This window comes from Anguilla anguilla, chromosome 6, assembly GCF_013347855.1.
Source record: "Anguilla anguilla isolate fAngAng1 chromosome 6, fAngAng1.pri, whole genome shotgun sequence".
Taxonomy (NCBI): domain Eukaryota; kingdom Metazoa; phylum Chordata; class Actinopteri; order Anguilliformes; family Anguillidae; genus Anguilla; species Anguilla anguilla.
Window position 1 is genome coordinate 45,300,169 of NC_049206.1, and position 22,142 is coordinate 45,322,310.

The 22,142-nt window shown below is 40.4% G+C and overlaps 3 protein-coding genes across 4 annotated transcripts; 2 read left to right on the forward strand and 1 right to left on the reverse strand.

The window, feature by feature from the left end:
- Positions 1-4,896: 4,896 nt before the first annotated feature.
- On the forward strand, positions 4,897-9,029 carry ttc32 (tetratricopeptide repeat domain 32). The gene is made up of 3 exons (XM_035420645.1): positions 4,897-5,121; positions 5,291-5,457; positions 7,726-9,029. The coding sequence occupies exons 1-3, from the start codon at positions 4,994-4,996 to the stop codon at positions 7,851-7,853; spliced, it is 423 nt and encodes a 140-aa protein (XP_035276536.1). The 5' UTR covers positions 4,897-4,993; the 3' UTR covers positions 7,854-9,029.
- A 1,303-nt stretch (positions 9,030-10,332) lies between these two features.
- On the reverse strand, positions 10,333-15,542 carry zpax1 (zona pellucida protein AX 1). The gene is made up of 21 exons (XM_035420704.1): positions 15,388-15,542; positions 15,257-15,315; positions 15,086-15,178; positions 14,891-15,015; positions 14,643-14,789; positions 14,279-14,362; positions 14,015-14,176; positions 13,708-13,804; positions 13,385-13,605; positions 13,141-13,297; positions 12,718-12,926; positions 12,433-12,550; positions 12,112-12,311; positions 11,920-12,034; positions 11,671-11,840; positions 11,516-11,595; positions 11,306-11,433; positions 11,052-11,241; positions 10,836-10,977; positions 10,612-10,720; positions 10,333-10,488 (listed from the first exon to the last, which is right to left on the reverse strand). Exons 1-21 carry the CDS (start codon positions 15,408-15,410, stop codon positions 10,424-10,426), a joined length of 2,694 nt encoding a protein of 897 aa, XP_035276595.1. The 5' UTR covers positions 15,411-15,542; the 3' UTR covers positions 10,333-10,423.
- Positions 15,543-15,766: 224 nt separating this feature from the next.
- Positions 15,767-21,197, forward strand: LOC118229050 (potassium voltage-gated channel subfamily S member 3-like). 2 transcript variants are annotated; one of them, XM_035420706.1, is made up of 2 exons: positions 15,767-15,963; positions 19,574-21,197. In XM_035420706.1, the coding sequence occupies exon 2, from the start codon at positions 19,639-19,641 to the stop codon at positions 20,983-20,985; it is 1,347 nt and encodes a 448-aa protein (XP_035276597.1). In that variant the 5' UTR covers positions 15,767-15,963; positions 19,574-19,638; the 3' UTR covers positions 20,986-21,197. The 2 variants fall into 2 exon arrangements, with proteins under 2 accessions (XP_035276597.1, XP_035276596.1); XM_035420705.1 differs by lacking the exon at positions 15,767-15,963 and adding an exon at positions 16,748-17,000.
- The last annotated feature ends 945 nt before the right edge of the window (positions 21,198-22,142 follow it).

Here is a 22,142-nt window from a genome sequence, read left to right on the forward strand (position 1 = left end):
GTTCACCTTACATACAAGTATTAATATTCATATATATATATATATATATATATATATATTCAGTTGCACAGACATAACCAGATATGCGTCTGCCTTTTTAACTTTATCTGTTTCTTGCCGTTGTTTCAAAAGCTTAGTATAATGTTGAAATTCTATACTTATCACACCATAGTTTGGTGTAATTTATGAAATTTGAAGTTCAGTTTTTCTTCCCAACACAGTGGGTGCAATGTACTTAGAAATATTTTATTTTACTTAGTTACATCATCATGACTAAGATGCATTGATATTTCTATGTTGTTTGAGGCCTTCATCTGAATGCATGCACAGAGAAATGAGAATATATAACCTATTTTTCAATACAAGTCTATGACTGAAAACAAGGTTTAACATAGCTAAAAACGAATTAAAACAGCAAAGACAACACATACAATCAGGCTGGGTGTTTTCCTGTTCAGATATCCAATATAATATTCAGTACGTCCCATAGGCATTTTTATCAATGGCACTGTCAGAAACAAACACAAGCATAAAAATAAGTGATGCAAAAAGAAGAGCTATGTTGGCAAAATATTCTGAATGTTTAGAATTTAACTACTTTGGCAAGACCTTAAGCCAGTCTCACAATGCAATTTAGTTGAATGTTTAAGAGTGAGATAAGAAACATACATTTTAAAGCAGTTTTATCATAGCATAGCCATGTCCAATTCATTTATGTGCAGAGCAAGAATTACAAAAGTATTCAGATGAGCTGTTTAAGGGTATATTTGAACACCAGAGATGCTCTACTTCTTCAGGACAAAGTACAGTAATCCTTCATTAACCCAATTAATGAAGATGGATCATAAATAAGAAGACAACAATCTCATGAATGTAAACCATTACAGAGAACATTCCCTTTGCTGAGACACACCTACTAATTCTGAAGTCTTTCTGGTCTCATGCACACTTATTTAGATTTCCAAAATGACTATTTTATGTTCAAAATGATTACTTTTTACTGGTGAATGGTACAGATGGATGTAACAGCTGGTTTAAATTTTTTCCTGTCACAAAGTGTGAAATTCATCCATTTTGTATAATATTCTCTTATTTGATACTGGTAGATACAGGCATAGACACGGCTGTACATAATATCATCACTGCAGGACCAGCTTCCTTCACCAAGAAGTGAAACATTTGACACTCCCTGTCATTGCAGACAGGCAAACACTCAGGCCTCGCAGTGCTGTTTGTATTATCATTTTTTCCAAAGGGCTGCCTTGTCTCCTCTGAGTCCTATGGCAACAGTGAAAGCTTTCATCGGCACATAAAAGGGAAGAATGCTTTGCTGCCTCAAAGTCACTGTACCAATTTTTCTCTCAGTGATATGCAAGTTCTGCATTGCTGGCTACGGTGTATGTCCCTGAATTCGTTGCAAGGAAATTCTGAAGGACATAAATAAGTCTCAGGGCTTGTTTTATCTTTTCTTCATCTGACTACCATGAAAGTGAAATTGTAAGCTTCCCTTTAATTCAGTCAACTACCGAATCTATTTAAAATGAGTACATCAGACTGGCAAACATTTTCTCATTATCTTAAATAGTCATAATGGATTCTACCTTTGCCAGAGGAATACTTTTGTAACAATGTGCCATTACAAATAAATCAACACTAATCTTGTAACCTCCATACGTGCATTGTACCTGAATGCTTTACACATTCTTTCAGAATTGATTTGCCCTCAATCAATCTCATGTTGGTCCTTCACTGCAGTTCTCTCACACCTGTATTTGACATTATGATACTTTCAGACCTGAGTCAAATACGTTCTTGTTTAGGATTTTTTCTGTGCTCTATTGATCTTGCCTGGTGTAATTGAGCCTGCCAATATGACCATAATGTAGGGTTTGCACCTTTTGAGAATATTTCATTAGTTCCAATATGCCAGACAAGATTGGTAAAGGGTAGAAAAGTCTTTGAATCCAACAAATACATATTTGACCCAGGTCTGGATACTATATGTCTGTCTGCTATTCCAATGTGAAAAATTTTTGTTGACACAGAAACCACCCACTGCGACGCTGCGAGCAGTGTTTTTTGCTGTGTTAATAAGGGATGATTGATCATTTCTCAAGTGGGCCAGGCCAAGAGCCAATATTCTGCCAGCACCGTTTCTGCGGACGGTTTCAGTAAAAAAAAAACAGCTATCTGTCTTTCCACAGCATGGTTTGGCAAGGTCTTGCAGTCTCTGTCTAGACACACCATCAAGTTCACTTACATTTACACAATATGTAACAGGGATCATGGGGAGATTCCACAGCACAAGCATGCCTTAAATACAGATTATCCCCAACTTCAAGAATCACAGAGGATTTTTTATATGTATAGTCAGATTTTTGTTATATTCATATGACGAATTTGCATCCTATTGGTCACTTTTGTTCAGTTCTATGAACTAAAATGGGGTGGCACACAATAGCTTATCTCTCTGGAAAGCAGGGAGTATTGGAGAATTTTGAAATGACTCTGGGTAAGCGGCACACACTGATGTCATCAGAGGGCAATGATTGGTTAATACAAATGTTGTTCCAGGAAGAATGCCACAGCATACCTAAACATTGTTGCTGACCATGTGCATCTCTTTATGACCACAGTCTACCCTTGTTCCAGTGGATACTTCCAGCAGATTGATGCACCATGTCACACAGCACACATCATCTCAAGCTGGTCCCTCAGACATGACAGTCATTTCAGTTTATTCCAATGGCCTGCACAGTCCCCCAGATCTTAATCCAATAGAACACCTTTGGGGTGAGGTGGAACAGGAAGTTCACAGCATTAATGTGTGGCTGAAAAATCTGCAGGAACTGTGTGATGCTTTCAAGTCAGCGATGGGCCAAATTCCCTAAGGAATGTTTCCAGCACCTTGTTGAATCCATGCTACAAAGAATTCAGGCTGTTCTGCAGGCAAAAGGGGGTTCAACCCGGTGGATGTACCTAATAAAGTGTCTGGTGAGTGTATTAAGCATGCTTCTAGTAGTGCTGAATTTTGCTGACAAAAGTGCCTTTTCTTAAGTCTCAGAAGCCCTTGGTTCATCTAACGGTTCATTTGACAAGACTGGAAATTTATGGTGTTGTTTTGGATGTGGTGGGCAGATTGATGCTCGTTCACTCTGCTCCTGGCCGGGACTTGGGCCCTCTGTGTTAATTTTCACAGCACACTACGAAATTTTGGACTTTTGAAAAAAATGAACTCTGACTCTTTGCCTTCTTTCCTGCCTAAGAGTCAAGGTGTGTGATGGGGCGGGCGGGGGGGGGGGGGGGGGTTCAGGCACAGGACAGATGTGCCAGCAATACAACTGACAAATATTTTGTGGAAACCATATCACGTGCACATGGAAGCACATGCCACAGCCTGATTATGTGAGATATGGATCTGCCGAAGAAAACAGTACTGAACACTGGCACATGGGAGAATATGGGGAATGACAAGACAGCGTGCTACCATAGTGACTCAGGTTTCATGGTGTATAATATAAGCATGTGAAGTGTTAATTCTTGAAGACCACCACGATAAATATAAAAACTGTTGGAAAAAAAGACAGAATTTTACTCCTACTTCCTTATGGCTTTTCATGAATTAAACTCTTGTGCAATTTAACTAACGATAAGAGAGCATGCATATGTAAGCTGTATTTTGTTACTTAAGAGGTCGATGCCCCTTTTTCTGATGCTGGAAAAGTAATGCAGAGTTATTTTATTGTTGCTCTATTAATGTTATTGCAGTTGGTAGAAAATGCCGCAATAACGGAAAGAGTTGTGAGTGTCAGGGTTTTTACGGGTTGGACCCAAGCGCAGAGTATAAAGGAGACTCAAAGGTAAATGAAACAAAGACTTTACTATTACAAAAAAAACAAACTGGAACAAACAAAAGGCCACGAGGGGCAATAACAAATGAAAACTCAAAAATACAAGCATAGAAACTCAAAAAGTCAAAACACTGGGAACACATAACGAGGGCACACAAGCAGACGGAACACAGACAAATGGAACACAAGCAGGCGGAACACATAGGCAGAAACACAAACGAAATGCAAGCAGGACAAAAAGTGGACAGATACATATGTCAGGAACAAACACAAGGAACCAGCACCGGAGTCAAGCGGACAAAAAACTTATCAAACAATCAAACCAGAAAAGGGGGGGGATAACAAGACACAGGTGGGAACAATGATAGAATAATTGAAAGCAATAATACAATTAACAGGGGAACGAGCAGGACACAAAACAGAAGTGCCGCCATCTGGCGGCCCAACAAGGAAAAACAGAGACAGAAACACAGAACCATGACAGTGAGTTTGATCCCGGGGATGATATGTACTGAAAAATATTATACTATATGCATTCACACGTATGTCACAATGGATAAAAGTGTAAATTTAATCAATATCTTTATTCATTTAATCATTTTCCAATAAAATGAAAATATACTGGCATAATGAACAGGGAGAAATCTAACATACGGTAAATAAAACAAAAAATAAATTATTCATCATCTTTACGTATAAATATTTTTCTTATGTTAATCACATTTCTAAATGAATTTGCTTTCATCAGATGGTAAAAAACAAAAACAAAAACAAAAAACACCCATTCAAACTCCATCGTTGCTGTCTTTATTTTACCAGAAGGTGGCGATAGTACTAGTATATATTTTAAAAGAGTAAATAAAATCCGCACAACATCAAATTATTACCGTTTTTTAAAATTAATTACTGTTGTTTGAATCATTTGTTTTTGCGTTTTGCTCTTCAGTGCCTCTATCTGCACTTTAGAGCTGCACGTTTTTGTATTAGCGTTTTTCTTTTTGTATTTGTGTTTTGCACTTCAGAGCCACCGTACTTTTGTCTTTCGGGTTTCCGGTTTTTATTCGCAAAGTTTCCCTGCTAAAATAAAAGGTTGCTTCTGCGATCATGATTTAGACACGGAAAATACAGAACTGCTTATCGATATGGAATCAGCTCAAATGGAAAACGATTGTTTGCGTGTTTTAGAGCAAGCTCATATAGAGTTTAATAACAACAACTTTAATAAGGCCGAGGATTTATATACAGAGTTCATCACATCTTGTCAAACAAGGTAGACAACATTAGTTAGGTAGTTGCTTCATGGCTAGCTAAGTTTGCACGCAAGTTAGTTTTTACTAGCTTAGCCCACTGGACATCGACTATGCTAGCCTGACACAATTGTGCAATTTTGTGGCTTTTAACTGTCGAAATCACAATAACGTTGTGGTGTTCTATTCTAGAAAATGTGACGCACATGACCTTGCTATCGCCTTTAACAACCGTGGGCAAATCAAGTACAAGAGGGTTGATTTCTACGAAGCAATGGAGGACTACACTCTCGCTATTCAGGCGAATAGCCGCTTCGAAGTCCCGTTCTACAATAGAGGCCTTATACGTTACAGGCTAGGTAATGACATTTTGGGTAGTTATAAAAGAACTTTAAAATTTTCCTTACATCAACAACAAGTTTGTTACACTCGCTCGCTAATTAGATATACGTAAAGCAACATTTTTTTTAAACTGCCAGGATGGGATGCATGTTTCCGGTACTGTATGAAGTTATGAGTAGGCTAGGTTCAACGAACTGTATGCGGTTAATTGGGTAGGCTGCTACTTTGAATGTTGCCATGCAAGCGGCTATATTGTCCTAGAAGGTTTTCACTAGATACTGCATCCATGTAAACATTCCAGGTGCGTATAGCAAGATGACTAAATTATCGTAAGGACTTCACTGCCTAAATAAGAATATTTCATGAATATAGCGTTGGCTAATTGTCGTTTAAAATATTGTTCGTGCTTTAGAAACCACAATCTGTGTTAGAATTTTAAACTTTAAATAGTGGTTACTAATCCATGTTATGTAAAATCTACCGTGCCGTAAGTTTTCACCTTGCATGCACACCTTATTCAACAACAAGAGATCTCAATGAGCTTCTATAGTATGGTCAAGTGTGCCAAATTAGAGCTGAAATGAAAATCTGCAGGATGGTATATCTCCAGGAACAGGGTTGGGAATGACTGTTTAAGAAGTAGACCAGCTACGTTAGAAATCTTTACAAGAACTGAACTAAAACAAGATCAAATGGAGATCCCCACCTATACCTGTAGGTGATGCTGTTGATCTGTTGGCCAATATGACCCAATAAAATTACATTTTCCTCGCAGAAATGTATTGTTATCGGTCCCGATTCTTCTTCTCTGCATCCACACTTAACGTTATCTGCCTATTGTGGTTTGATTAATCTATTGCTGGTTTTAAATTATCACCTTGTTTTAAATGTTCACCTGGCAGTTGTTGAAACAACTTTTTTCCAAATAAATTTTGTGTCTCTTCAACCTTTTTATCTAAAAACTCCAATAACATAAATTAGCTTTTTGGTTAGTAAATAGCCTGAACAATTTTATTACTATTGAAACTTAATTGGAAGAAGCCTACGTATGGCCCAAAATGGGTTAAATAAACCTAACATTTTGTATATTATTGGTTCCTAAACTCGGTCCTGCCCCCTCCTCACCCCGGTTTATGCTGGTTTTGATTCCAACCACAATTGCGATCCCAGAATTTTGACAAGTAGTTAATTTTTCTTAATTAGGTACTTTTCATGTTTAGAGGGATTATTTATCCTCTCAAGCCACATTGTCAAAAATAGCTTTGCATGCCATGAAGACTAAAATTTGCATGTTCATATTGTGCTCATTATGCTATGTTGCAAGAAAGAAGTAAATTATTTTATCTGATCAAATTAAAGATTAAAGTGAATCAGTAATTGGGGAAAGTGTGGACACCTGGCCACTAAAACTAACCATCTGTACGATAACAAAGAATTCAAAGGCAAAGCAAATGATAATGAGGCAAACCTGCATTGTATTATTATGTTTGAGGAAAAAAATTAAAAAGAAATTAAACACATGTTCAGCAACATAATTGCTGGTCTATTGATTAACCTCAGCCATTCATTTGATCAAAAACATTGGTTACCTTTTATGTAATTGTTTGCAATATAGTGCAATAAGCACAAAATGAGCATAGGAATTTTATTTTACATGGCATGCATAGCTATTTCTGACATAATGTGGTTTAAGAGGGTAAATAATTCCTCTAAACATGAAAAGCACCTAAGTAAGATAAATGAAAAGGTTGTTCAAATTCAGGGATTGCAATTGTGCAACCGAGTTTGGGAACCACTGGTTCATATTAACACCAATAACATATTTAACAGAATACTTACCCTAATGCAAATAACCTATTCGATGTAAAAAAAAAAAAAAAAACAAGACCAGGTTAAAATCTAGGATATGGCTGGGCCTAACACATGCGATCCGGTTGACCAATGGTGTAACTTCATAACTCGGCCGACCAATGGTGTAACTTCATCACTCAGTCACAGACATTTGCTGTTGCGGTCCAGCCAAAAAAGAGTCAGTTTCCACTTAGGCTAACTGCTGAATAGATATGATCAAAAAGCTACTGTAGCATATGCAGTGTGGTCCCCAGGATAAAGATGAGCAAATGTTGACACTCAAAAAATGGAACATTAGATAGTCAACTCAAAATCAAACTAAAAATTGATTGATGAGCTTTTCCATTACCCATGTGTTTTTTTCAAAAGGAACACTTTTTAAAACAGTGAAATAAGTTGGAACAAACTGGAATATGTGTTTGTTACATTCACAGGATTCTTCCAAGAAGCAGATGAAGACTTCCGGAAGACCCTGGATCTGAATCCTGCTTTTGAAGATGCAAAACTCAGTTTAAAGCAGACCAAAATTGACAGAGAACATAGGATAAGCAGAGGGTATTGAAGTGAAAGATATTAGCCATGTGTTGGGGTACATGCTGAACAAGTGAACACTTTCAGAAATGCGTGCTTCATCAACATAGTGCAAAAAAAATGCTTTAAAACAAAGGAAATTATCAGAAATTAGTTTAATTTTATTTCCTAGGTGGCCGATCTGTCGGAAGCACCAGTCCTTGGTTGTGACATGCCATAGATTAATCCTTATAATGCACAGTGCCAGTACTGACTGGGTGGAGTGCCAGAAGGTGAAAACTGGTAATAGGCATTACCCAGGGAAGGATGATCCAATTTGGCAGGATTTCCTCTCTATCTTTGGGCAAACACACTTCATTTGGACAGCTGTGTCCCCCTTGTCAACTTGCACCAGCAGTGCAGAAAAGACTCTACTCCAGCACAATGGGCACACTTGTGGAATGCAGTGAACTTCCATGGTATAAAAGTACCACTCTGCACTCTCTGACAGTGATGAAGTTAAAGTGATGGGACAGATCTACAGATACAATTGAACATTACACTTTCTAGGAATAAAAGAAATATACATCTTACTTTCTCACATTCATTCTTTTGTATAGGTGTACAACATACAGCTCAGGGAAAAAAATAAGACCACCCCATGTTTAAAAAAAATTGATTTCCTGCAAATATTGATGGTTGAACCCTTTCTAATCAAAGACATTTTATTTATGGGTATAAAATGTAGTTTCCTTTATTCAGCATATAACACAATGTGTAGTATTTTGACCAGTTGTCACTCAGAACATTTGCAGAAAATGACAATATTTGTATTTGGAATCAAAATCCTTTGTGGTCAATAGTTTAAGACAGGGGCCCTCAATCTTAACCGGAAAGGGCCAGTGTGGGTACAGACTTTTGTTCCAACCAAGCAGTAACACACCTGATTCTACTAATAAAGGTCCTGAGCATGTGGTTGATTAGCAGAATCAGGTGTGTAATTGCTTGGTTGGAATGAAAGTCTACACCCACACTGGCCCTTTCTGGATAAGTTTGAGGACCCTCTGGTTTAAGAATATCAAAACTTAGATTTTACACACAAGCCATAAACTGAAAAATCTGATGTGATCTCATTTTTTTCTAGAGATGTATGGTGATTATGGTGACCTGGCTGCATGTTATAGCTAGGCTGTACACAAATAAATCTTGGTTCAAGACCTTTGCTGAACATTTATGAGTCATTCCTTCCTAGGACCTAGTGGCAGTTGGTGTACTGAAAGTTGGTGGAGCAGAAATAATCACCTTAAACTGACTGGTCTCGACCTGTTTGCAGTCATTTTCCCTGATTATCAATACAGAAATTAATTCTCTAAATACAACATTTGTGGATACATGTAGACTTCCTTCTTCACACTCAGTACTCAAGTGTACTTGGCGATTAAAATGGATTTTCTAAATTGGAATTTTAAATGAGCATAGACATTCTTGTGCTTTACAAAATTAACATGCTGTCTGCACACACTTAAAACAATTTAGATTCGTCTAAACTGAATTTATCATTCAGCCTCCTTAACATGAAGTTGTGTTACGTGCCAGTTGATCAGTGAAATTGACATGCTTGTTAAAAGGAAGACAGCTTGAGACCAATAATCAGTTTTAAGGAAAGTTTCCCACCCCAATTTTCAGCTCACCAACTGCTGCTGTCTGGGACAAATAAAAAAAATTTGCTTGTAATTGTTATAAGTTGTTAAAATGTGGTAGCCACTTTATTAGAAAGTAAAATTAGGGTAGTAAGGTCAGTAAGGGGTGACAGCTCAGGAGGTAAGAGCAGTTGTCTGGCAGCCCTGGGCATGTCCCTGAGCAAGACACCTAACCCCAAACTGCTCCCAATGAGCCGATTGGTACCTTGCATGGCAGCCTTTCACCGTTGGTGTTTGACTGTGTGTGTGTGTGTGTGTGTGTGTGTGTGTGTGTGTGTGTGTGTGAGAGAATGGGTGAATGAGAGGCATCAATTGTAAAGCGCTTTGGATAAAAGCACTAGATAAATGCAGTCCATTTACCATCAATAGCATGCAACAGATTTGTAGTAATTTAGAAGAGGGATAGGATAGTCCCATTTTTGCAGTTCACCGCTGTAGAAATGGAGTCAAAGGACTTGGCCTCTTCAGCAGTGATATGGGTTGCCGAGTTGATTTTGGGAAACCAATAGACAACACATCTTAGAATTGGTGCAAAGTTTCTGGAAAATGTAGCGGAAAGTGCCTTGCAGCTTCATACTTGAAGCCTGAAAAATAACCAGCTTCAGTGATCAAACAACTTTGCACTGATGGAAAGCTACTATCTTTTGCTGCTAACTATTCTGGAGAACCAGTTTTTGAAAGGGAAGCACAAAAGGCAGGAGCTGCCTTATTTGAAGTCAGTACCACACAAATTCCACCATTTAAATGTTAGGTGGGGTGGGATAAATTTCTCCTGGAGTTGAATATTATAGTAAGGCATGCCATTCCACCCCCTAAAAGAAACAAGTCATCATAGTTTAAGATTTTATTTGGATTGCATACACAAGTCTGCAAGAACTGGCACATCAACCTAAGTTGGTACTTTTCAGAAAACAATGGGTTTCTAGATGAGGACAATTGGACCAGATGACACCTGTTCCATATGGGTATTCTCTGTGCTCCTGCGAACTGTTGGCAAGAAAATGCAGTCAGCCCTCCTTTTTAGGACAAACAAATTGCCTGGGGGGGGCAGATTGTCAGCCAGAATATTCACAGACAGTCACTTCCAAACAAATGGTCAATCTGCTATACCTCGCTTTGATGCTGTACTCATGTTTTGCTTGTTCATACACGCTCTGCTGCAGAGGCTGTCTGTGGGGCTGTTGACATCACAGATCACAACATCACAGTGGACAAAGATCTAGGAAAGAAATTACATGAGGGTTTTTGCCCATTGTGACCAGAGTGAACACAGATTGTAACTAATGGATTAAAGTTTACACAAATATTCCAGAGGCAAAGCTAGTGAGAATTACCTGTCCTTTTAGAGCTACACCATCCAATGTAAATGAAAACATCTTGACCTCAAAGCGTTTGAAGTGGCTACGGAAATGTACTCTGGCATCGGCCGAGACCCCATGGAAAATGGTATGGTAAGGGTCAGCAAGATTCTCACAGCTAGTTGAGAGAAGCAAAGCATGAATGTTAAAATGTTCACATTTCAAAAGCGGAGCCACAATCAGTCAACTCACCCATCCACTATAATGTCCCACTTAGGAACAGAGGTCCTTTCCTCTTCAGTAGTGGCCCAACAGTTCTCCAAGAACAGTTCCACCTGTGGGTCTGTGGTTCGCATCAGCTCCACCTCAAAATACAGAGGCTCTCTCAAGTACTTCACAACTGGGTAGTGTTCATCCAAGTAGAAGACACTATATGATGAATCTGGGGAAGAAAAATAAGTTGGAGGCCGAGAGGATAACCCAACCTAATTTCAGGCTTGACCTACCCAGGGCAAGCTGCATTCCGACCATAAACACGCCCAGCGCTGCATGCACAACAGGTTCAGGGTTTGGCACGGTGCTAAAGGGCAGTGTGTAGGTGGCATTGATCCCATAGTAACAGGAAACCGTGATCCTTAAGCAAAGAACAGACAGACAGTCAGAGGACTAGGGGATAAGAGAAGAAAATCCACAACTTGAATGACACCAGTCCTTACAGATACTGGTCAGCAGCAGTGGTGACCTTCTGACTTCCCAAGGACACTTCATTTTCATAAATCATGTAGTTGTTGATAAACTACAAGACAAAGTTAGGCGCATTTACCCTTCCAAGCAATAACAGAATCTACCAGAACATCAACACAACCAGTACCTTTCTGGTAGTTCCACAAGAGTTCAAACTAAATGAGAAGAAAGCAAAAATGTGGTCACTGTAGGCAGGTTTACACCGGGAATCTCGTAGAGTCAGCTGAGACAAGATCAGGTCTGGTACGGATTCCACTTTCACAGCCAGGGCCGTCATTGTTCCATTTGAGAAGCATTCTGCAAAAGCAAACCATGTGAAGACTGAATTCTCATAGCCCTTGTGCCACCAACAGAGAATTTTGAACAGAATACAAACCAATCATTGTCATGGGGAAGCTGCAAGACAGGGAGAAATCATTGAGATTCCAGCCATGAACAGGATTCTTCAGGACCACATTCAACCTACTTCTGAGTAAAGATGCCCAAACCATCTGAGAAGAAAGGAGAGGGTGTTACAACAGTAGTCATGCACCATGATACAAGGGTTTAAAAGCGCAAGACCACATACCTCAAACACAGCATCCTGAGCCAAAAAATGGACAGCGATACTGAAGTGGGTGTCATTGTGTATATATCCGTACTCTTCTGCAATGTCAGGTGAAAGTTCCCTCTGGCCCACCACAGTCACAAAATTGTGGCCCTGGCTTCCATATTCCACAGTGACATAGAAGTACTCCAGATCACAGGTGCCAATCACAGTGGGCAAAACTAGAAACAATATAAATCAGGGGCAAGTGACAGGAGGCCAACACATTTAGCAGATGCTCTTATCCAGAGCGACGTACAACACAGAAGAGCAAATTATATACCCTTTTCAAAATTCACATACCGACATCCTGTAGGCTGGCTTTGAGCATTCCTGGGTGAGAGAAGGGGCCATTTTCCGGCAGGGTGACAAAACCAAAAGTCACAGGCAAAATGTAGTCCGTGACATCCACAGCGGTGTTCTAAAGAGCAGACACCGGTTATTGCCAACGGCAATTTATGCTACTCAAATGCCTTTTTCCAAACTGAATGCAGCCATTGGTTTTAACGACAATTTCAATGTGCACTGGTTACTTTGTAAGGTTTCAGATGGGCCTCAAAACAGAATTAAAGCCAAAGGTGGACTCACCTCTTTGTGGACAACAGGATCGGAAAAAGGCACTTGCAGAGAGTATCCCTTTAAGCCAGTGGGCAATATGTGCTCCTGTACGTTGAATCCTTGCACATTAGCCTCAGCAATAGACATCACACCAGTTGTAAAGGTGATATTGACCAACTCTACATCAGATAGGAAGCTCCCCACAAAGAAGTCAAACACTCTTTTCTCAGGGACAGTATCTGTGGGCAGAAAGATGCAAATTAAACCGAAATGCAGCTTTAATTTTCAACCCTTCCCCTTCAAAATGTCTGGGGTGTTGTACAGACAGAGCAAAGCTAAAATGCTTTCTGAAACTGCAAATGGGGCCATTCTGCATTTATATGAAACAAGGAAGGAAAAATGGGGCCTGCAGTGAACTTTACATACAGGTGCATGTCAAAATGCAATACTCACTGTCCTGGATAAAAGGTGGTCTGGCCATAGGTGGGGTGATGATGGGATATAGAACTTTGTATCTTGTGTCATCATACATGGCATCCTCCTTCCATAGCACTTCCAGCATGGGCTCAACATTATAAGTGATGTAGTATTGGTAATCCAATGCTCGACTCTACACACACAAAAAAGGGCTTCAAGGTTTGCATTCAAGTGATCGAGAAGGCCAGACGTAAATGGAAAGTGAGACTTCCAGACCAACCTTGTAATAGCCATCAACTGACCCCACTGGAATTTCAACAATGAAGTAAGAATCAGTCATAGTCAGTTTGTAGTTCCTAGCTGCCATTATAGAAGCATCCAGCCTTTTGCCTTGGATTCCCATGTGGTACTCAATAATATGGACATAATCACTGGAAAGCAGTGGAGAGATTCGCAAGGGCAGACGCCAGGTAATCATTTCTTCTGTGAAGGTGACACCACCTAGAAAAAAAAAAAAAATAAAACAAAATAAGTCGGCATTGTTCCAAGTGGACCACTGCTCTAAGTAGCTTTATAAAGAATCAGGGTCAAACGTGATCTCACCAGTAGGGCAAGCAGCAGCAGAATATAGCTGCTTCATCATCCATTTGCGCTTCAAGTATGTAGAGGCCTTAATTAGTTGCATGGGAACTCCAGACACCTGTTTGAATCATTCAAGAACCACACTGAAAGGCAGACTCGAGATGCATTCAAGACAGATTTCAGGAAGTACATGACGTTTGTGCTGAGTACAGAAACGGCTTTAGAAAAAAAATTGAGTCTAAAATATAGCCTCAAAGCTAGTGAAGTGAACACAGGCTTGCAATCTGGCAGATGTAAGGGGGGGAGGGGGAGAAGAGTAGTAACTCACATCCACTGTAGTGCTCTCAGGTGTATTAAAAGGGCTCCGCAGAAGTGCTCGTGTGGAGGAAATAGACAGGCCATAACCTTTATCGTGGGCCTCCTCTGTGGTCATTGCCTTAGCCTCTCCTGTGTGAAACTGTACTTTCCACAGCTTAAGCGGAGAGCGGTTCTGTTGCAATTGGGTCACATGTCACAGTTACCATCAGTCTCGCATAGTTACAGAAGAAAGGTAACCATCTGTCACACATCACAATTAGTGAAAAATATTTACCTCATCTCCATCATCAAACCCCTCATACTCAGGAAGTTCTTTTTCAAATTCTTCAACATTAGGGATGCGTCTCCTAACAGAAACCTAAAAGGGGAGGGGCAGCAATGTGTAAACAATTACTAATCTCACTGAACTTCAGATATAAATTGCTTGACACCAGTTAAACCAGCTGACAAAATGAACAGGAATGGTTTGCCTTCTGAGCAAAACAAAATTAATCTAGAACTTGATGAGGGAGCCAAGCACACATGCCAAAACTGTGCATGCTGGACCATGGAACAAAACATCTAAACCTGAAAGAAAATAAAGTAGGAGCCCCCTCCGTCCCTCCCTCCCTCCCTCACTCCCCTACACCCACACCCACCTCCATATAATTGTGGTTGCAAATGATCTCACGAGAGGCCCATGCACTGTACGGACAGGTTTTGGAAACGGTGTGCATGACAGCGTCAGATTTAGGGCTTCCAGATAGTCTCAATCGGATGGTCAGATCAAAGATCTGATCATCATCCTGACAAAAGGTAAAAACATTTCATAATGAAGGAGAATCATGGAGAACAAAGCCTTATGGTCCTCTGAACCATGGAGAATACAATGGAACAAAGTCCTTACAGCGCCCTCAACGAAGCAATTCTGGATTGAAGCAAAGAGCATGGTATTGCCCCAAGGGTCAGATCTCCTACGGAATCCACATTGTGAAGCCACTCTCTCGGTTATGGGAACGAAGGTAGAACCATCTGCAAACAGAGAGAAGTTAAAGAACCGGCACACATAGCCTACGTTTAATAAAGAACCCAGTCTACAAACCAGCAGCGTCAATCTCCAACCGATGTTCCCAGAGCAGAGATCCATCCAAGGAAAGCCCCACCAGGTTACCGAGGCACTCCACATCGAGTCCATCTTAAAACACATTTCGCATTGGTTTGGTAATTTTCTAAACGATTAAGCAGAAACTAGAAAAACGCTCGAATTCCTTACGAGGAACGGAGTGCTTTTCGGCTTGTATCCAAAGACCCATCAGCAGGAACCATAGAGTCCTGACGGGTAAATTATATTAGTGAAACACCGTATTAAAATTAAATTAGCTAAAACAAGATTCACATTCTTACCGAAGTCCAAGAAACCGTCCCATTACAAATTTAAAATGTAATCAAAATGGAAATCACTGGTACTGAGTAAAATGAAACCCGCCAAATAACCAGGGGGAAAAAAAAGCCCCCTCCAAACACCTATTAACAGCTCTCTTACGATGGCGGAGATTAATACAATACATTCCCACCCTGAGCTGATTTATTTAGAGAGAAAAATGGAGTTCAGGTGATTATTGTTGCAGTCTAATTGGCAATAGAGATTCTCTCTTTATAACTGGCTGTGTAATTGTGAGGCGAAGTGTTACTGTGTTAGGAGCCGGTTTCTTACAAGTAACCGGTTCTTGTTTGGGGGGTAGCCTATAGGCTACTTTGGCAAAATAGGTGAATTCACGTTTAGAAGACACACCAGAAATGAGACGGAAACAGCCGTTTGCATCGCTGTAGATGGATGTTTACAGCGATCTTTTACAGATCTAAAATTTGTATAAGCAGGCCTACGCGCCTTTATTTATACCTGCACACCGTGTAAAAATGGGCACCAGGCCATTTAAATGACTGGATGCGCAATTATCTTCGCTGAACCACCACACACCAGTGAGTTTGCGAATGTCCACCTAGTTCTGTGCAGGTCAAACTATAGCCTATTATTTCTGGCTACGGTACACAGTAGGCTATTTGTAATTCATGTGGTACAACTTGTAGATAGTCGTGTACGCTAAGTCTACTATGTAAAGGAACTAGATTTGCAATCAGTTCGTAATAGGCTACACTGGATGAGTGCAGATAACCAGGATTGTTCGGGCTATTATAATACCACAATTTGTAACACTTTTGGCATTTCAGCTGAGATTAGTGCTTTTATTGTGTCTTATTAATGTTGTAGCCTACAGATCCCATTTTAAAACTGAGAATGACCTGACCTACGTTTCCGGCGAAACCGTGTAGCCTAGATTTGAATTAATTATTTTAAAGCTGTTTGAAGAAACTGTAATTAATTGGTAACCGAATTGGCCATAGGCCAGACCAAAGACGAAATACGTTTTCTGATAACTTTGAAGAGGCCTAGCCTATAGCTATCTTAAATTACTTCTCGATATTGAAAGGATATTGCATGTAGCCTACTCTCTTTGACATGGCTAATGGGATATGGATGCTGTTTTGTGGGCAATATTTGTGTTTCAGAAAATTGATAATATCAAGTTTAATCTTAAAGGAAAGTTCTGTTTTATAGTGCATGTTTCTGTCAATTAGCATATTAAAATAAATTACAAAAGACAATCCATTATTACTGCCATCCTGCAAGCTTCTTGGATCAACAGAATGATTCCTCTCTTAAAAAAATAAAAATGTTTATAAAATGCTTTCAGAAAGTGTTTTGCAACCCTCCCGACTATCCAAACGGGAGGGTTTGCACATAAGCCAATAAACATGCACTACTCAATGCCAGTGAATGACAGTTTGCGGGAATTGTCAGACCGGTTGCCTACACGGGACGCCGGAACATCCTAAAGTCAAAACTAGGAGCAAGCAAAGAACACACTGAGCCCGAGAGTTGTATTCAGCAAGTTTGCATGGGAAGATCCAACATATTCGGGAGTGTTTTAGCGGAAGGGGGGATCTAATATGATCAGGTAGGCTTTTAATAATTGCGTACACACACATTACGCCCCACTGCTTGTATAAGGAACTTCCGTTGCATTTCTTTGATTGTAGTATTTAGTCGGAATGCTATGTATAAGCGCTAGCTGCCAACTTAATTAAAACGGTGCCTTGAAAAAAGCACCGTTGCCTATATTTTCTTACTGTCCGAAAGTCGAGTGCGTATGAAAATGCATACGACCGAATCCCATCGCTAATTTTGTATCACGTTGACACTTTAGTCCATTTTGCTTGACACGTATTTGAGTTGCCCTGGCTACAATGTTTCTTATTTTATTATTATTATTATTATTATTGTTATTATTGTTTTTGCGTTTGAGCGCGCAGGCTGTAATGTGTAATGCTCAACAGTTGTTGACTGATTGCTAGCACTGAATGCGTCTAGGGTTAAGGAGCGCGTTATATTATATAGTTTCCGCCCATTAAACGAAGGCAAAATGTATTATTTCTTGTATTACCATGGTGTGGACAGAATGTCCCATAGTTCTAGCACTTCTAAGAGACTTATATACTTTATATATTTATTGCTCTGTATTTGCGTACTATCTAACAGGCTACAACTAGCTGTAGTCTATATTTGTATCGGTCGTATTGCAGGTGAATAGGCGCTTTAAAAATTTTCAGGCGCATTGGCTAAATTAGTCCGTCCGATAGATGTTGGAACAAAGTGTATTCTGTCTTAAAGCCCAATAGCTTAGTTATGGAGAGTAGAAGTTCTCTTTCTCCGAAGTGGTGTAATACAATCCTTGCTTTAAACATAATGAAGGGCAGTGACAATAATGCTCTGCGGAGCCTATACTCAAAAACCTTTTTTACGTATTAGCTAATGTATAATGTATCCAACTACAAGATACAAAGTTAAATGCAAAATTATTGGAACATTGGTGCAAAGTTTCTTGTTTTGCCTCTGTACTCCAGCACTTTGAAATTTGAAATAAAGCAATCAATATGAAGATAAAGTGCACACTGACAGCTTTAATTTGAGGGCATTTGCATTCATATTGGGTGATCCATGTGGGAATTACAGCCATTTTAATACATAGCCCCCATATTAGGGGAGCAAAAGTAATTGGACAAATGAAAATAAACTGAAATGAAGTTGTCATATTTAGTACTTGGTTGCAAATCCTTTGTTTCATTTCAAATCTAATGTGCTGGAGTGTGTCACTGTCCCAAAACTTTTGCAATTAACTTGGTATATTATGTGTATGCTAGCTTGCCATTTCACAGTTATGTCCATTTTCTTTGGTTTATGAGACACAACTCAAGGGATCAAAAAGAAAGAAAGAAAGAAAGGAATTATATACAATTTCAGCAGCATGATAATGTCTCAAGGTTGATGGTGAATTGTGGTCTGCCATACTGTGCCATGCAATTCCTGGAATGTCAATGCCGTTCTTCAGTGTTTTCCTTGCGTCGTTTATTTATTTATGTCTAGGACAAATTGCCACTTCTTGTGGGTTACCGGTTCGATCCCCTGCTTTGGGTGTGTCTCCAAGTGTCCCTGAGCAAGACACCTAACCCCTAATTGCTCCCAATGAACTGATTGGTACCTTGAATGGCAGCCTTTCACCGTTGGTGTGTGTGTGTGAATGGGTATCAATTGTAAAGCTGTTTGGATAAAAGCTCTATATAAATGCAGTCCATTTACCATTTACCACTGTTGTGGTCTGAAGATGCATCTCTTCAGATTGTACCTGGACTAACTAGAACTAATCTGCAGGGCACATATCACTTGTATCCTTTTATCTTGTTCCTCTAGCACTTTCATGTTACGCTCGTATCTCTATCCAGCTCTTATATTGCACTTTTATCGTTATCTTGATGTTGTAGCTCATTGCCAGGCCTCCTAGTTTGATTTACCGTAACTTTCTGACCTAGCCTATGCTTACTGTGTGAACTGGATTTAATGTGTTCATGGCTATGGATGACTGTCACATAATGAGTATTCCAATGACTTTTGGGATGCACTTACTGTATTGTACGTTGCTTTGGGTACAAGCATCTACCAAATAAATGTAATGTATCAGGTGTGCTTGTAGTAGCAAGTGCATCACGATCACTTGTGAATTCAGCTAAAAAAAATGCCAGGTCATGCTGAACTTGGTAAGTCCACCTACAATGTTTTATGCTGAGGCCCATGAGTGGAGACTAGAGGGATTCAAGTAAAATTATATAAAGAAAGGTGCAGATCCACGACAAGAAATTTGGCTGAAGCTAACTTGAGGCAAGTATTTTCTCTGCAGCTATGATGCTAGCTAACAAACTGTTTCTGCTGCTGTGCCATATCAGTAGCATTGTCAGGATTCAGCAAAGATATGTAAGCAATGAAGAATCTTTGCATCCAAAACTTGGGACATCACTGAGGAGTCTCGTTTTCAAAACAGTGAATTATCAGGGAAATTCCAGTACATGATATTTCAGTTACAGCTGCAATAAATGAGTAAATGAGAGAATGCTACAATCTATGAGCTATGAATCCTTATATTAGTTGTACATTATTACTTAAAATATATTGATTAACTGTACCTTGTTTATATTGTAGGTGATAGAGCAACCTGAGCATTTCCTCAGCCACACCCCTCTACACCCTGTTGCATCAACACTGCAATGGTATATGGGCAGATCCTCCACAGACATGGGATTGAGGATGACCTTATCAACCTGAATGTCGGTGGTTTCAGGCAGAAGGTGTACTATGGCACCCTGTTGCGCTTTCCACAGACACGGTTGGGTCGCTTGCTCCACTGCCGGACTGAGGAGGCAATTTTGGAGCTGTGTGATGACTACTGTGCGGCTGAAAGGGAATACTACTTTGACAGGAACCCCACTGTCTTCCGCTGTGTGCTCAACTTCTACCGAACTGGTAGGATTCACTTAATGGAGGAGCTCTGTGTCTTCTCCTTCAGTCAGGAGATAGAGTACTGGGGGATAAAGGAGCTACACCTAGGATCCTGCTGTGGTAGCAGTTTTCAGGAACGCAAGGAATACCTGAAGGACCAAGACTGGGATCTGAGTGATGAGCAGCAGCTCAGTATGGACTCCTCGCTTGAGGAGCTCTCAGTCCTAGATAAAGACCTGGAGAGTTTTGAAGGCACCTGGTGCTCAGAAGTGAGGCGGCATGTCTGGCTGACGATGGAAGACCCTGGTTACTCACGCTGCTCCAGGGCAGTCACTATTGCTTCACTAGGTGTGGTCCTTACCTCCATTGTGGCCATGTGCATTCATAGCATGCCTGAATTTCACAAGTTTGATGCCAGTGACCGCCATGTTGAGGACCCTGTGCTTGCTGTCCTTGAAATTGCTTGCGTTATCTGCTTCTCAGCAGAGTTCTCTGTTAGGCTTGCTGTGGCCCCACGCCCCAGAAAGTTTTTGGCAAGCCCCTTGAACATTATCGACTTTGTCTCCATCCTTCCATTTTACGCCACGCTTGCATTTGAGACTGTAGATGAGGAGAAGGAGGACCTGGAGAACGTGGGAAAGGTGGTGCAGATCCTGCGACTGATGCGGATATTCCGTATCCTCAAACTGGCCCGGCATTCAGCGGGGCTTCGTGCACTGGGCTCCACCATCAGACACAGCTACCATGAAGTGGGTCTGCTTGTTCTCTTCATGTCTGTTGGGATCTCTATTTTCTCTGTCCTCATTTACTTCATGGAGAAGGAGGATGAAGAGTCAAAGCTGCAGACTATCCCGGAGGGCTGGTGGTGGGCCACCATCAGTATGACAACGGTGGGCTACGGGGACACATGTCCTGTGACACTGGCGGGGAAAGTGGTCGCAACTGTCTGCATTATCTGTGGGTTACTGGTAGTAGCCTTGCCTATCACTATAATATTCAATAAGTTCTCCAAGTACTACCAGAGAAACAAGGCAATGGATGTGGATCTGTGTGAAAATGAAATGGAGTCTCCAGAACCAGAGACGTACATGCTGAAAAGATGCTTTCTTTCATAGAGGATGCTTACCCCAGGAGCAGTAAAGAAAAAGCAGATGCCGCTAGTATTCCAGATATGGAAACTGCCACTGAAGGTAGTACACATTAGCTCATAAGCTTTCAGGGCTAGGTGTGCCACATGAATGTCAACCTGGAACCTCCATCTGTTCTTCCTTTCCTGGACAAGAGTGTAACAGCAGTCAAGGCTAAGGTATTGCTCTATCTTAATTAATTGGTATCTTGTTTTCAACGGACACATAGCCATGGTCCATTGTAGCTATCAGGGTTCGAGTTATAATCTGAGCTTTGGGGGGGGTCTGTAAAGTAACTAATGTTAGGTGTAACGTGGTGAGGGTCTATGATGAAAGCTGACACGTAAAGTAGTTCAAATTCAATTGAGCTTTATTGAGGAACATTCAATACGGAAATCAGACATTCACTCAGTTCAATTCACAATGGCGAACAGGGGAGAAGCCCCTCAAACTCCTCCTTTGTCTCTCCCATGGTGGCACACCACACAAACAACCAAAGACAACAAAACTCAAATCATACAACACAGACACGTTTGTACAAGACAGTAATCACACTATTTACAACATTTACAGGGCAACAGTCCCGCACGAACCCGAAGAAAGTGTCCCGTGCGCGGGGCATGCTGGGAGCTGCCGGTGGCATGGTAGCTAGTCTATACTACTTTCTATTCAATATATTATAAAGATAATATTGGCTGATATATGTAGTGGCTTCTTCTTCCAAATGGGTTCGAATGTTTGTGGCTCGCGCGCTCTCAACAGGAAAGTACATAGTTTGCGCAATACTCTACTGCACACCATGGTGGCTTGGTGGTGAAGTGCAGCCATGCTGTCATTCAGGAGAGAATATGGTGCGTTTGGTTCTTTTGGAAAACATGTTTCTTTTAGCCTATTTATCTCGTTAACGTAAATAATTACATTGAAAAATGCATTATTCGTGATTAAAATAATGGTTGTTGGGTATGTATTAGCGACCCCCACAGATGTATGATTTTACTGCTTTCATGGGAGCTCCGCTCCCACATAACTCGAACCCTGGTAGCTATGAGTTAGCTTCCAGAAGACAATTTAAAAAGATGGTTCACATTAGGCTAGGGACAACATTCCACCAACCTGAAATAGATTTTGACAAATGAAAAATAAAA